The 15,953-nt window shown below is 34.5% G+C and overlaps 3 protein-coding genes across 3 annotated transcripts; all 3 read left to right on the forward strand.

The window, feature by feature from the left end:
• The first annotated feature begins 2,336 nt into the window (after window positions 1-2,336).
• On the forward strand, window positions 2,337-3,504 carry LOC114166296 (patatin-05-like). Its single transcript, XM_028051011.1, has 4 exons — window positions 2,337-2,562; window positions 2,658-2,842; window positions 2,952-3,105; window positions 3,183-3,504. Exons 1-4 carry the CDS (start codon window positions 2,383-2,385, stop codon window positions 3,333-3,335), a joined length of 672 nt encoding a protein of 223 aa, XP_027906812.1. The 5' UTR covers window positions 2,337-2,382; the 3' UTR covers window positions 3,336-3,504.
• Window positions 3,505-5,666: 2,162 nt separating this feature from the next.
• On the forward strand, window positions 5,667-6,729 carry LOC114166297 (patatin-like protein 3). The gene is made up of 3 exons (XM_028051012.1): window positions 5,667-5,934; window positions 6,062-6,231; window positions 6,354-6,729. The coding sequence occupies exons 1-3, from the start codon at window positions 5,800-5,802 to the stop codon at window positions 6,490-6,492; spliced, it is 444 nt and encodes a 147-aa protein (XP_027906813.1). The 5' UTR covers window positions 5,667-5,799; the 3' UTR covers window positions 6,493-6,729.
• A 3,861-nt stretch (window positions 6,730-10,590) lies between these two features.
• Window positions 10,591-13,000, forward strand: LOC114166912 (patatin-1-Kuras 2-like). The gene is made up of 7 exons (XM_028051786.1): window positions 10,591-10,899; window positions 10,995-11,179; window positions 11,289-11,442; window positions 11,536-11,682; window positions 11,811-12,077; window positions 12,337-12,506; window positions 12,594-13,000. Exons 1-7 carry the CDS (start codon window positions 10,591-10,593, stop codon window positions 12,739-12,741), a joined length of 1,380 nt encoding a protein of 459 aa, XP_027907587.1. The 3' UTR covers window positions 12,742-13,000.
• The last annotated feature ends 2,953 nt before the right edge of the window (window positions 13,001-15,953 follow it).

The following is a 15,953-nucleotide window of genomic DNA, read 5'->3' on the forward strand; positions in this document are numbered from 1 at the left end:
GAATCCCGTATTGAACTTATTAAGGAAAACATATGTGTAACTTAGACACTAAGACGGAATACATATAGAAAAAATTTTGAAATTAACTTAGTTTGAGGTTGTTCAAACCGATTGGTCCAAAGTCCATTCGACCTTACTTGGCCCATGGTGGGATCGAACTAACTTGGTCAAAGTGGGTTGAAACTAACTCAACTCAAGGTAGGTTAGACCTAACATAACTCACTTGAGGTAGTCCTAACTTAACTTGGTCAAAGGTGGTCTAAGTTGACTAAGACAAAGGTCGGCTGACTCTATACAACCTAATGTGCGCTTATCACGAATCAGTCAGACGTGGCTCTAACTTGACTTAACTTGACTTTGCCTGATGCGGACCTGACTTGCCTCAACTCGAGGTACACCTAATTCAACGTAGTTAGAGGTGTGCTAGACTTATTTGAGCCAAGCCTCGATTATAGCAAAATCGAAGCCTATAAGCACGCAGTGGCATTTTTGCAATTTTTTGAACTTTTCTGCCTTGGTCAAAAGGCAATCGAAGCCTATATGGGCTTTTCTGTTTCAGTTAAAAGGAAACCAAGCCTATAAGGCATCAAAGTTCCTCAAAATTTGAAAAATGTCATTGGCAGTAGAGTTTTTGGCCTCGAGTAGAACAAGACCGAGGCAATATCCACTTTAGGCCTTGATTATTAATTGAACCGAGACCATATATCTTATTTAGGTCTCCAAATTGCAAATTTCAACACTGTTCCTCTTCGTCCTCAAATTGAACCTCTGATGCGTTATTTAGAACCACCAAAGTGTCTTTGTCGCTCGTTCTTGCTGTAGATTCGTGTTTTCTGACGTTGACGAATGTAGATGTGTAGAGTAGTTTGTGATGACGTCGTGGGTGATTCATGAAGGTGAGAATGACTATACTCAACTTGACCGGGTCTAACATGGGTCCAACTTCACTTATCTTGATTAGACTAGAATGACTATACTCAACTCAATTTGAGATGTGTCCAAGTCACCTCGGCCTAAGGTGCACCCAGCTCAACTTGACCTTTTGTGGGTTCAACTCGGTTATATCCGATGTGAGCTCAATTTAACCCAATTACGAATTCTACCAATCTTCACTTGATCTAAACACAATTTGATCTAGACCCAACCCAGACGATCTACTTGACTTGGGTCTTTCCCAACGCTGTCTATCATGACATGAGACTGACTCAAATAAAATTGACCCATGGGTTGAGTCTCGCCATTTGAGCTTTTGTTGTTATTTTCTTACATGTATTTAAACAACCAAATTAACAAGCTTACATGTATATTTTTAAATGAGAATAGAAATCTATTTTTGATTGTTTATTCTAAACTCACAAGATTGACAAGATTTAACTAATATAACTATTTCAGGTATGGGGACCTAGCACTTATCTTAAACACTCAATTTGCCTATCTTCTTCTCGTAATAGCTTCTACCGTTTGTTCTCCTAGCTTTCTCTCCCGTTCATTCTCATTTTCTCCTTTTCCGCTCGGTTGTCCAGATGATCGGGGTACCTGTCTATAAGGCTTCGATGCTTAAGTCAGTTCAAATCCGTTCAGGTAAGTGCAATTAATGTTGTAATAAATGCGAAGTAAAAGTTCTCACCAACTTACATTGGGGTCCTATTTATAGTTTTTGACATGGGTCTATGATTAAGGTTTTCTTAATCATGGCTCAATTGCTTTTTAAATTTGATTAGTGACTTGTATTACTTTAATTTACTTTTAAGTTACTGATTTGGTTTTGGTGCAGCTACCCGACCGGAGGGTCGTGCATTCTGTCGGAGGCCCCATAATTATGTTGACGACAAAATTCCACTAGAATGAACGGCGGTGGCTGTTCGTGTCATGAGCTCCCTCAAATCACTCCGAAGAAATTGTCACATCAATAACCTAAGGGATCATTCGTCTGTAGCGGGCAGCCTTTCACCGCTTATCCTTAAGCCGCTTGGTCTAGTTAGGATGTCAATAGACCGTAAGGTACTATAACTATTTAATAAAAAGTTACCTCCAGTTTAACTAATTTGTTTTAATGTATATAGTTCACATGGCAAATGTTAGACTTAGCTTGATAGCAAAACATCAGCTTCATCACGGTCCCGGATCCCCAAAAAATCCAGCTCGAGAATAGCCCCAAGCTGGACCATGAGATTTCAGCCTCATCCGTTTGCAGCAGCATTATCACGGGTAGAGTAATCCATGGCCAACGTTATCTGAAAAAACGTGCTATATGCATCTATCTGTAGCTTCTTTCTATTCCAACACTATCCTCCAAATATGTCTTTAAATACCCTTACCATTTCTGCACAAACACACACAACTTTCTCTACCAATTCTATATCCTACCTTGTGAAGCAATTAATGGCTCATTTTCTTTTCTTTTTTTTGCTCTTTGCTGGGCAACTGATGGGTGGATTCAGTACCCCAAAACTACCTCCATCTCACCATGGAGACATATTAACTATTCTGAGCATTGATGGTGGTGGTATCCAGGGGATTCTTCCAGCAACTGTTCTTGAGCACTTAGATAAGGCTCTTAAGGTTCATTCTTACGTTGTTCATACTATGCATATGTATTGAAATGGCATGTATGAATGAAAAATGTTTGAGGTTAATTGAATTTTGTTGAGTTGCAGGCTAAGGATCCAAATGCAGATTTAGCACATTATTTTGATGTGATAGGAGGAAGTGGCACTGGTGCACTCATAACAGCTATGTTAGCGACCGCAAGCCCTGATGATCCTACTCGTGGTGCCTTTACTCCTGCACAAATAGTAGACTTCTACAAACAAAATGGCCCTCATGTATTCAATTCATCTAGGTATAATAACATTAATATTCTCAGAACATCATCAATATGAAATATTAACAGCAACTAATAATAACATGTTTTTCTTTGTGTCTGTGATGATGAAACCACCAACATGCAGACCTGGAAACGGTCCCCAATTCGATGGGGAGTTTTTACATAACATAACTCGTGAAGTGTTGAAGGATACACGACTTAGTCAAACACTGACTAATGTTGTAATCCCAACTTTCGACATCAAGAGACAAAAGCCAGTTATATTCTCAAACTACAAGGTTAGCAGCATATGCATATGGTATAATTTTCTTTACTAAAAGAAAAAATAATTAACATAAAAGTTTTGGTGATGCAGGTAGAGAAGTATCCCTACTTCAATGCCTTGTTGTCGGATATATGCATATCGGCTTCAGCAGCACCCACTCTTCTGCCACCTTACTATTTTAAGAATGATGGTGTTGAGTTCAATATGATTAGTGGTGCATTTCAAAAGAACAAAGTTATGTGATTTCATTTGTATGAGTTTGTATTAGTTATCCATGCTTGTTGTACTATCTACAGAATAAGGTTGAAGCCATATATATGTTATATATGCAAGCAAGAACCACGAATAATATACCAAGCATGTCCCTTTTGTAAAAACAAGGTTAAATCTATTTCAGTTCTAATTAAACCTAGTTGCTTGCTGTTCTGACAAGGGAATTGAAACACCTTTGGTGGATTTGTTCTAAGCATTTGATTTTGGTCATTTTTTTCTTTTATATACATATATATACCCAAAGAAAAAAAATCATATGGGAAGTAGCGTTGCCAAAATAAATGTTTTTCTACCCTAGATTAAAAAATTTCTAAAACCCATATTTGAAGTCATAAGGACACATAATTGAGTTAGATTTATTATGTGAGATCTAACAATAACTATCATAATAAGTGGGATGTAATATGTTAGGTTTAATCACACATAACATAATAAGCCTTACTTATAATAATAAGTCTTACTAAGCCTTACTTATAATAATAAGTCTTACTAATTATGATAAATATCGATGGATTATAATATTTTAATTCATTTTTTATCTTTTTCTAACTCATTATTTTATTATTATTAAATAATCTATTTTAATTTTTTTAATGATGTAATATAATGATCTAATAATAATTAAAATAATGGGTTAAAAATAAGTAAAAAAAAAATTAAAATATCATTGTCTAATATTGATATATTTAACATAATAACATCTAACTTACAATGACAAGTTTGGAAATATTACCTATTATGTCAACATGTCATATAAACTTAGACTTTCTATGTCAAGTGTCTCTATTTCAAGTCTATCAACACATGTCATAAGAGATTATGACACCAAAATTACATTCATTATAAGTCTATAAGAGTTCACATAAAAAATCTTTTATATACCTGTCATAATATTTTTATGTGTTATTTATGTGTTCCTTCTTTTAAATTTTTTTAATAAAATTTTAATGCAAAGACAATGATGTCTAATATCAACTTATTCGAATATTTTTATTTGGATAAATTTACTATAAGAAAACAAAAGCAAAAAGTATATGGGATCAAACCAAACTTAAATTACAGAGAGAAACTCCAAATAAAAATTAAATTAAACAAGTATGAAGGTAATTGATATCTTTATAAAAAAATAAAAATAAATTCTATATGACATAGAAGAATATTATTTATACTATATTTTATCTTATAATTTAAGATAACGATTTTTCTACACAATGATTATCTTCTATATAAATATAAGAGCATTTAAATTCCATAAAAGCTTCATATACTTCCTTCATCTTCCTGTAAGACGTATAATCAACACATAAGCATGCTCAGTAGCCAAAACTTTCACATTAAGTCTTCCTAAAGAAAGTTTTAAATTTCCAAAAAGACCGAAAAACCATAACAACTACTCATTCATTTATGAATTACATGCTTAAGAAATATATAATATCTATAAGTTTAATCTTTATTGTAAAATACAAGTTTGATATTTATAAAATTTGTTACTTATAACTTCTCATATAGTTTCTAATAAATTTTATTTAAAAACCTAGATTTTAAATCTTCACAAGTATTTATTATATATTCTTTAAAATATTCCATTATGAGTATCAATCAAACAAAAAGTAGGTCAATATTCAACTAACGTAGTCTGGGAGTTAACACAATCATGTTGAACTTTTAATTTATTGACAAAAGAAGTTATTTTAATAGTCAACCAAAACAATTTAACTGTTAAAATAATCATATTGAACTTTTGTTGATAAAAGGAAAACAAATTATATTCATATTAAGACCGGTGAATGGTGTTGAATAATATATATCATTCAACGAAGATTTTTTTTTTTTTACTATACATTTTATTGGAGCCATAGAATAATTGGTGATAGTACAGTCTCCACACATGATCTTCAGTGGTTAAGGATCTTCAGAATCTTAAATCTCACAATTTTTTATTAATCTTTTATTAAAATTGTACCATGATTTAAAGGGGTAAGAGAACTGATTAGAGTATTAGAACAGGATTCTAAACTTTTTAAAAATTTAGAGGTTTTAGATCAATATCAAAGTCTTTTAAATTTATAACTAAATATACAAAATACTCTTGGTTTTTAGTGGGTATCCTTCAAAGTCGAGTAATATAAAGAAAATGCACAAAGTTATTATAAACATAAAGAGTTGATTTGAGAGGGATAACTACAACTCAATAAGTTTTTTGGGTGCATAAAAACTTGGATAGTTAGTTGTGTCATTAGAGAATTTGAAATTTGAAACTACAACTCAATAATTAGATGTAAATTATGATGCATGGATACTTATATATACTTATACTGTTGATCAGACTCGAGCAACAGTGAGTGAAGTACTACGACACAATAAGTATTCCAAAATAGTTGTTTTGTCATTGGGAACTGGAACACCAGAAACTCAGCAGATTTTCAATGTTGAAATGGCTGCCACATGGAGCAATCAAACATGGCTTATTCCTTTGATCATTTTTCTTGATCGTGCAACAACCTCCATGAATGAATACTATCATGGTTCACTCTTCCGAAAACCTACCATTAACTACCTTAGAATTCAGGTATACGTTTCTTTTTATTTAATGGTCGTAATAGGTTTTCATCTTTCCGTAACACTTTCTTAAAAATTATTTATTGGTTTGAATTGTTTATCTGTGAATAATTGACTAATCTAGTAATGGATGACAGGAATACGAATTGGATCCTGCTCTCACAGACATGATTAATGTTGCAAAAGAAAACATGGAGGGTCTTGAAGAGGCTGGGAAAGAACTTTTAGAAGAAAAAGTAAAGAAGATCAATTTGGACAGTTTCTGTGTAGAAGAAGGCGTAGGAACAAATGCTGAGGCTCTTGACAGGTGGAAAAAATGAAAAATAATCTTTTAATTTACTCAATTATTAATTTTAGTTAGGTTTCCGTGGTTACACATAAATCTAATTCTATTTTTATGGGAAATTAATGTTATATGTTGTTTTGAAGGCTTGCTGATATTTTGTATGGAGAAAGACAGCATCGTCTGAAACAGAAATCTATGGAAAAAGGAAGAAGACCATTTCTTAGGGTTCCTTCAGACAAAAGTGAAGCTAATTGGGCATTTCTAAAGAAGAAAGTTATGTGATTTGATTAGTATTAGTTATCCATGCTTGTTGTACTATCTACAGAATAAGGCTGAAGGCATATATATGTGAGTTATGTGCAACTCTTATAGCCAGCAAGAACCATGAATAATTAATATACCAACCTATCTATTGTAAAAAGAAGGTTAACTCTATGTCAGTTCTTCTAATTAAGAAGTTATTACTTTTTGTTTTCCTGTATTCTAAAGAATATAAGATGTTTGTGTGATTATGAATGATGCGTTGTGTGTCTTGTGGACTTTGTGGGTTCCAGTGAAGCTCTTCCTGACCCAGAACTCCCCTCCATCCCTTTCTTCGATCCCTTTTGCTTTTCTTCCTCCAAATTTGAACTTGAACCGTTTTATGTTTATGCTTCCTTCGGTGTTGCCCCCCTCCTTTTGCTAACATGGTGTTCTTTTTCATTCCTGCGGTTTTTTTTTTTCACCATCTATTGCGATTTCCGCTATGACATCGTAGAACAACATCAATAGTTTTTCTCGAAATCCGATTAATAAAATTATCCAACTGCATTTCGAAATCTGATAAATTAAATTATCAAATTTTGAAATTCAGCCAAAAAAATTATCAAATACCGAAATCCGTAATATGTACTTATAGGATTTTAAATATATATATATATATATATATATATATATATAATTTTAATTTTTTAATTAATTTAATTTGTTCCAAAATTAATTATTTTTTAATTTTATTTATTTTTAATATATTAAATGAAAAAAATCAGAAAACATAATATATATTAGTATTTCTTTTATTTCAAAAATTATTATTAAAAAATTGAAAACAAATAAATTTTAAAATAATTAACAGAAAAAATAAAAAAAATAAAACAATTTACATGAATATATACTGGAACCGTATCGGATATATAAACTGATTTTGAAATATATATATATATATATATATATATATATATATATATATATATATATATGAACCAATACCGGACCGGTACATATAACACTACAAGAAAATGCTTCATTAGTAACTAATTTTAATGACCAAAAATTGTTAGTTACTATAATTACTAATTTATATACAAGTTTACAAAGTAAAAAAATTATTGGTTACTAAAATAGTTCCTATTATGAAAAAAAAATTATAATTGGTCACTAAATTGGTTTTTAAAATTAGCTACCATAGTTTTAGCTACCAAAGAAAAATGGTCACTAAAAATTAGCTACCTAAGTTTTGGCTACCAAAATAACTTAGTTATTAAATTGCTCTCTAATTAATTAGTGACAAATTTAGTGACCAATTATAATTTTTTATTTATATTAGTGACTATTTTAGTAACCAATAAATTTTAATTTTGTAAATTGGTATCTAAATTGGTCAATATAGTGACTAACAACTTTTAGTCATTAAAATTGGTTACTAATAAGACATTTTCTTGTAGTGTAAATATATATTTTTTCTTTTTAGATTTTGATTTTTTTGATTTATTTTGTTAAAAGATTACTTATTTTTAAATTTATTTCTTTTTATTTTTTTTATCCTTTATTATATTATATGAAAAAAATAGAATATATATATATATATATATATATATATATATATATATATATATATATATATATATATATATTTGTTAGTGGGTTTGACTTAACAACGACTACTTATCACACTATCTAGACGAATACTATAATTTGTAGGAAAATTTGGGAATTGACTTTTAAATGAAATGATCGACCAATTGGACTAAACGTCATCACGGAAGACCGGCTCTTAAGATGCAATTGAGTTGGAATAACCTTTAATACTCTAAGGAATCCCGTATTGAACTTATTAAAAGGAAAACATATGTGTAACTTAGATACTAAGACCGAATACATATAAAAAAAATTTTGAAATTAACTTGGTTTGAGGTTGTTCAAACCGATTGGTCCAAAGTGGATTCGACCTTACTTGGCCCATGGTGGACCGATCTAACTTGGTCGAAGTGGATTGAAACTAACTCAACTCGAGGTAGGTTAGACCTAACTCACTCGAGGTAGTCCTAACTTAACTTGGTCAAAGGTAGTCCAAGTTGACTAAGGCAAACAGTTGACTCTACACAATTTAATGTGCGTCTATCACGAATCACTCTGACGTGGCTCTAACTTGATTTAACTTGTTTTGGCCTGATGCGGACATGACTTATCTCAACTCGAGGTAGGCCTAATGCAACGTAGCTAGAGGTGTGCTAGACTTATTTTGAGCCAAGCACTAGGGCAATTTTGTGGTTTTACATTGCATTATAAGTCTCGATTATAGCGAAACCAAAGCCTATAAGGACGCGATGGTATTTTTGCAATTTTTCAAACTTTTCTGCCTCGGTCAAAAGGCAACCAAAGCCTGTAGGGGCTTTTCTGTTTTAGTTAAAAGGCAACCAAAGCCTATAAGGCATAAAAGTTCCTCAAAATTTTAAAAATGCCATTGGCAGTAGAGTTTTTAGCCTCGGGTAGAACATGGCTGAGGCAATATCCACTTTAGGCCTCGATTATTAATTGAACTGACGCCATACATCTTATTTAGGTACCCAAATTGCAAATTTCAACATTGTTCCTCTTCATCCCCAAATTGAACCTCTGATGCGTGATTCAGAACCACCAAAGCGTCTTTGTCACTCGTTCCTACTATAGCCTCGTGCTTTCTTACTTTGACGTAGATGCGTAGAGTAGTTCGTGATGACATCGTGGTTGATTCATGAAGGTGAGAGGAGCGACACAAGACTCACGGTTGTGCATTTTGCTTCGATGATGCGCCACTGCTTTCTTTTCTCATTGCAAGTGCTTGGTGGCGCGATTAGGGTTTCTATGAGTGTCGAGATTATGTTTCAAGGTGTAAGTGATTCCATGGTGGTTGAATCAACTAGCGCGGGGATGAACTGTAATCAAAATGCAATCACGATGTGAGCTCACGAAGTAGTGGCATTGTCATGGTGGTGCGAGGCTCTGCACAATTCGCAAGGAAGAAGGTGTTGTGCATGGTTCATGTTTGTTGTGCTCCGACGAGGTTGCGGTGGTCAACAAATTTGCATGTGGCGACAGCGTGAAGAAGATTGTGGCTAGGGTTTTAAAAGCTGCAGGTTGTATTTCTGCTTCAGTTTGCACACCTAAGGCCAAATGTTGGCCTTTTATGGCCTCGGCATTAAAAGCCTCGGTTCTAGAACTAGAACAGAATGTTAAAAATAACTGTGGCCAAATCCCCTTCCTGCACTGGTGAAGTGTGGAATTAAGCCTAAGGTGGGCATAAATAGACTTGGGTAGAGATAAACCTGACTCAACAAAACCTAAGGTGAGCCGACTTGACTCAGCCTAACCTAGACTTAACTTGACTCAATCTAATGTGGACCCAACTATATTAGGTTTGATGTGAACACAACTCGGCTGGGTATAACATGGGTCCAACTTGACTTGTTTTGATTGGGCTAGAATGACTATATTCAACTCAATTTGATATGTGTCCAAGTCACCTTAGTCTAAGGGCATCCTACTCAACTTGACCTTTTGTGGGTTCAACTCGACTATATATAATGTGAGCTCAATTTAACCCAACACAATGTGGATTCTATCAATCTTGGCTTGATCTAAACGCAACTTGATCTAGACTCAACCCGAACTATCTACTTGACTTGGGTCTATCCCAATGTTGTTTATCATGACATGAGACTGTCTCACACAAAATTGACCCATGGGTTGAGTCTCTCTATTTGGGCTTTTGTTGCTATTTTCTTACATGTATCTAAACAACCAAATTAACAAGTTTATATGTATATTTATAAATGATAATAGAAATCTATTTGTCATTATTTATACTAAACTCACTAGACCGACAAGATTTAACTAATATAACTATTTAATAAAAAGTTATGTCCAATTTTAATTAATTTGTTGTAATGTATAAATCACATGGCAAATGTTACACTTAGCTTGATAGCAAAACATCAGCTTCATGATGGTCCCGGATCCCCAAAATATCCAGCTCCAGAATAGCCCAAAACTGGACCATGAGATTTCAGCCTCATCCGTTTGCAGCACCATTATCACGGGTAGAGTAATCCATGGCCAACGTTATCTGAAAAAACGTGCTATATGCATCTATCTGTAACTTCTTCTATTCCAACACTATCCTCCAAATATGTCTTTAAATACCCTTACCATTTCTGCACAAAACACATAACTTTCTCTACCAATTCTATATACTACCTTGTGAAGCAATTAAGGGCTCATTTTCTTTTCTTTTTTTTGCTGTTTGCTGGGCAACTGATGGGTGGATTCAGTACCCCAAAACCACCTCCATCTCACCATGGAGACATATTAACTATTCTGAGCATTGATGGTGGTGGTATCAAGGGGATTCTTCCAGCAACTGTTCTTGATTACTTAGATAAGGCTCTTAAGGTTCATTCTTATTCTTCATATTCTCTGCATATGTATTGAAATGGTACGAATGAATGAATGTTTATGAGGGTAACTTGAATTTTGTTGAGTTGCAGGCTAAGGATCCAAATGCAGATTTAGCACATTACTTTGATGTGATAGGAGGAACTAGCACCGGTGGACTCATAACAGCTATGTTAGCCACCGCAAGCCCTGATGATCCTACTCGTGCTGCCTTTACACCTGCACAAATTGTAGACTTCTACAAAGAAAATGGCCCTCATGTATTCAATTCATCTAGGTATAATAACATTAATATTCTCAGAACATCATCAATATGAAATATTAACAGCAACTAATAATAAGATGCTTTCTTTTGTGTTTGGGATTATGAAACAACCAACATGCAGACCTGGAAACGATCCCCAATTCGATGGGGAGTATTTACATAATTTAACTCGTGAAGTGTTGAAGGATACACGACTTAGTCAAACACTGACCAATATTGTCATCCCAACTTTCGACATCAAGAGACAAAAGCCAGTTATATTTTCAAACTACAAGGTTAGCAGCATATAGCATATAGCATAGGCATATATTAATTTCTTCGTACATTAAAATCGAAATAGGAACTAATATAATGTTTGGGTGATGCAGGTTAAGAATGCTCCGTACTTAAATACGTTGTTGTCGGATATATGCATATCCACTTCAGCTGCACCCACTCAGCTACCACCTTACTATTTTGTGAACGATGGTGTTGAGTTCAATATGGTTGATGGTGGTGTAGCAGCTGCAAATCCGGTAAATTAATTTAGTTATTGATGACAAATATGATAAAATTACCTGTCAATTATGATGCATGGATACACACACATGTACATCACACAATGTCTGAAGTTTAAGAAAGTGAAGTTTTGAAATTTGATCAGACACAAGCAAGCGTAAGTGAAGCGCTACAACACAATGAATATTTGAATATCTTGGTGGTGTCTTTGGGGACAGGAACAACAATCGATAGTGCCGGTTTTGATGCTCGATCTGTTGCCTTTTGGCCAGTACAAATTTGGACTGCAGTTGCATTGGATATGCTTAGTCATGCATCTTCATGCCTCGCTGAATTTTTTCTTGCTTCACTCATTTCAGGATTCCAAACCCTAGGATTCCAAACCCCTGGGAGTACTTACCTTCGAATTGAGGTATATATTTTTGTTTTATTTTCAATTTTAATAAATAAAAGTAGAGAATTAAATTCCACACTAATTAAATGAATTAATGGTATATATATAATTTTTAAGAAAGTATGATATTATCTTTAATTTAAAATCTTTAAATAATAGATTCATAAGTTAACTGACATTTGACTCCCATTAATACTTTTAATCCATGTTCATAATGTGCTTAAGAATTATTTCTGAGTTTGGGTTATAAATTGATGAATCATGTGATCAATGGCAGGAATACAACTTGAATCCTGATTTCTCCAATGGATTTGATGTTTCAAAAGAAAACATGGACGGCCTTGAAGAGACCGGAAAACAACTGTTAAAAGAAAATGATGTAAAGATGAATTTGGATACTTTTGATCTAGAACAACTTGGGGAAACAAATGCTCAGGCTCTTGACAGGTGAAAAAAAAAAGAATTAATTACCTTTCAACTATTAATATTTGCTAGTTTTGAGAGGAATTAATGCTTTTATGTACTTTTATAAAGGATTGCTGATATTTTGTATGGAGAAAGACAACATCGTCTGAAACGGAAATCCATGGAAAAGGGAGGAAGACCATTTATTCAAACTCCTAGGGTTCTTTCCCACAAAACTCAAGCAAATGAGGCATTCCAAAGGAACTTTTTTATTTAATGTCAATTGTATGGTCGTGTATTAAGTCTCGTGTTCTCTATTTCACGCTTGTTGTAGTATCTAGAATAAGCAAGGGCATGTTGAGACTATGTTTGATTAAAGTATACATATGCATGGAGGACTTTTTGAATAAATGTTTTTGGTATTGTTATAGAAAACGAACTATAATGTAAAGCTTAGTCTTCAATGGAGTTGTTGTCATGATAATGTTTTTTGCAGCATCATTTAAAGAAGGAATGATATATTGTTGTCATTTGTCTTTCTTTTTGTACATATTATTTTATGCATGGGTCGGGACAACCCAATTGTCCTTATTCAATATATATTTTTTGCTGATTAAAAAAAATGTGAGTTCTACGTAACTCTTATAGCTACCAACCATCTTTGTGTAGAAAAGGTTCACTCCATGAGAGTCCTATGCAACTCTTATTGAAAGAGCTGTGAATGTAATAACGAGATAATTGGGTTACCTCAACCCATATCAATAACATAAAATAAGAGAAAACAAAAAATATTAGTACTTTATGGTTTCGTCTCACATACTAAGCCTACTTTGCATAAATCTAACATTCCCATATATCACAAAATTTAAAAACGTTATGTTTCCATACATACAAAGCAATTCCAGACCCTACCACAGAAAAAAAATGAAAAAACGGATTGAACATCCAATAGCTTAAGTCACTTTTGATCCAATACTCTCGATGATTTCTTTCATGTATCAACCAGTAGATACTTCATTCATACTTGTTTCCTGGATTTGCTACCTAAAAGCCATGTTCCAATACCCTTGGAAGCTACAACATACATATTACACCACCTGCAACCAAACTGCAAACAAATCCACAATACCTCCATTTGAATTGAGCCTAAACGCATAAGTATGTGAACCTAACTTACTTGATTAAACATAACATAACCTTCCACAAACAAATGAACAAGTTTTAGTCTAGCCATGGAGATCTAGAAAACATATTATTAGAATGGTTTACCCCTAGAAGCTACAACATATATAACACACAACATGCAATCAAACTAACAAATCCACAATACCTCCATTCAAATTGAACTTAAACGGAAGTATGTGAGCCCAACTTACTTGATTAAACATAACCTTCCACAAACGTATGAGCAAGTTTTAGCATATATTGTTATAATAGTTTAACCCATAAGACTCGAAACAAGTAATAAGTGCATTGTTTGAAGGCATGTGATCAGGCTAAAACACCAATTGGAGTATGAGAACATTGTTTTTGGATACTTAGTTGTGATCCATGCCCAAACCATTACTTGTGCCAGGGTAAACACTTCCTCCACATCAATTTTACAATGCCTTAATATAGAGTTATTCCTATGATTCCATATATTCCTTATAACCACCACCCACATACATCTCCAAACAATATTTGGTTATTTTGTTTATTGTTCAACCCTATAAAGTGAAACTATGAAAAGCGCTCCTTAGCACAATTATGGTGAACTGAATTTATCCCAAACCAAATGTCACACTTGTTCCAAATTTGACTAGCCACCGAACAACTGAAAAACAGATGTGATATTGATTCTTCTTTAATTCCACACATTATACACATTATGTTTCCTAGTGTCATTCCTCCCCTAATCAAGTTGTCTTTCGTTGCAACTATTGATAAAAACTCGCCAAGAAAAATGTTATGTACTTGGTAATGCTTTGCATTTCAAAAGTCTTGCAAACTGATCATTGTCATTCACTTTATTTTCATTATAAAACCTCCTATAGGCTAACTTTACCGTGTACTTTTTTGATTTATCTGCCTTCCATAACAATTCATCATTCCCATCCCTTTGAGGTGTACACTCTTCTCTTTCATCAATTCTTCCACCATTAATTTCTCCCATTCAAACCATTCTTTTGTCCACACCAAATTCCATATCCATTGGTTTTCGTTCCAAAACACAACCTCCCCCAATGGCGCATCTTTTAAAACTCAGTTAGCAAAGAGTTTAGGGAATCTATCTTTTAGAGATCAATCTTTAGCAAAGAGTTTAGGGAATCTATCTTTTAGAGATCAATCTTTTGGCAACACATCTTCCCAAAACTTTATTTTATTTTTTGATCCTCTATTCCATATTAAATTACACTAGTGTAGAAATTGATTTTTACCTCGCCTTATATGCCTCAGTTGTCCAAGAACCGAAGCATATAATGGCGTGGTGGCATTTTTGTAATTTCAGACAACTTTTATGTTTCGGTTCAGCTTAACCCGAAGCAAAAGAGAGGTATATGCTTCGGTTCGCCAAAAACCGGTGCCAAAGGAGGCTCATATGTTTCGGTTACACAGACCCGAAGCCAAAAACCCACTAGCCATTACCTTTTTGACCTCGGGTGGGTCCGAATCGGTGCCAAATAGGGCTATATGCCTCGGTTCAATTAATAATTGAGACCATATGGTTTAATTAGGGCACCAAATTCGCGAGCCCCCTTTCTCTTCTTCTTCCTTGCGCCCCTTTCTGCAATAGTACCCTTTCTCTTCTCCCTCCGGCATGGTTGTTCCAGGCGCGGTGGTGATGGTTGGATGCGCTGTTGCCGGTGCTTCTTCATCTCCTGTGATGTGGTTGTGCGACGGAGATGGTGGAGTTGCAGTGGCTAATGCAGGTTCCATGGCGTTGATGCTATTGTTGCAAGTTGTGTGTCGCAGCACAATGAAGCTTTGCGTGAGCGTTAATGGTGCAAATCAGTGTTGAAGCGTTACAGAGAATGCATCTTGCTCTTACTGTTGTAATGGAGGTGTTGGTCGCAGTTGCAAATCTGTGCAGCGTTGATGATGGTTTGAATCTGGCTCGTGTGCAGGCAGTGGATCTGTGTTGATGGTGAACGTTGCAGGTGTTGCCTTGGTGGTTGCAGGTTTAGACGGTGTTGCTGCTGTTACAGAACACAGGCTGCTGTTGCGGTGCCAAAACTCACGTTCACGGTGGTGCTGCTGAGCGTGACGCGGTGGCTTCCATGGAGGTTGCCATGGTTATGGTTCGTTATAGGTGGCGCGGTGGCTGACAACGAACATATGCAGATCTGGTTCGCTCATGGCACTTGCTCGAGCATGTTGCATCTCGTGGAAGAAGATGGTGGTGGCTGCTGCGTTTCGCCGGCGAGGATGGTTGGTGTGCGAGGAAGCTTCGCGTTATGGAACACTATGGCTCTGATTCATTTAGAACTGAGGCATAAAAGGAACTCT

Source organism: Vigna unguiculata, chromosome 10, assembly GCF_004118075.2.
Source record: "Vigna unguiculata cultivar IT97K-499-35 chromosome 10, ASM411807v1, whole genome shotgun sequence".
Classification (NCBI taxonomy): Eukaryota; Viridiplantae; Streptophyta; class Magnoliopsida; order Fabales; family Fabaceae; genus Vigna; species Vigna unguiculata.

Coding starts and splice junctions, on each gene's coding strand:
- LOC114166296 (XM_028051011.1), top strand. CDS start 2,383: ATGGCTCATTTTCTTTTCTTTTTTTTGCTCTTTGCTGGGCAACTGATG. Junction 2,563..2,657: donor ACTTAGATAAGGCTCTTAAG/GTTCATTCTTAC, acceptor GTTGAGTTGCAG/GCTAAGGATCCAAATGCAGA. Junction 2,843..2,951: donor CATGTATTCAATTCATCTAG/GTATAATAACAT, acceptor ACCAACATGCAG/ACCTGGAAACGGTCCCCAAT.
- LOC114166297 (XM_028051012.1), top strand. CDS start 5,800: ATGGCTGCCACATGGAGCAATCAAACATGGCTTATTCCTTTGATCATT. Junction 5,935..6,061: donor TTAACTACCTTAGAATTCAG/GTATACGTTTCT, acceptor AATGGATGACAG/GAATACGAATTGGATCCTGC. Junction 6,232..6,353: donor AATGCTGAGGCTCTTGACAG/GTGGAAAAAATG, acceptor GTTGTTTTGAAG/GCTTGCTGATATTTTGTATG.
- LOC114166912 (XM_028051786.1), top strand. CDS start 10,591: ATGCATCTATCTGTAACTTCTTCTATTCCAACACTATCCTCCAAATAT. Junction 11,180..11,288: donor CATGTATTCAATTCATCTAG/GTATAATAACAT, acceptor ACCAACATGCAG/ACCTGGAAACGATCCCCAAT. Junction 11,443..11,535: donor TTATATTTTCAAACTACAAG/GTTAGCAGCATA, acceptor TGGGTGATGCAG/GTTAAGAATGCTCCGTACTT.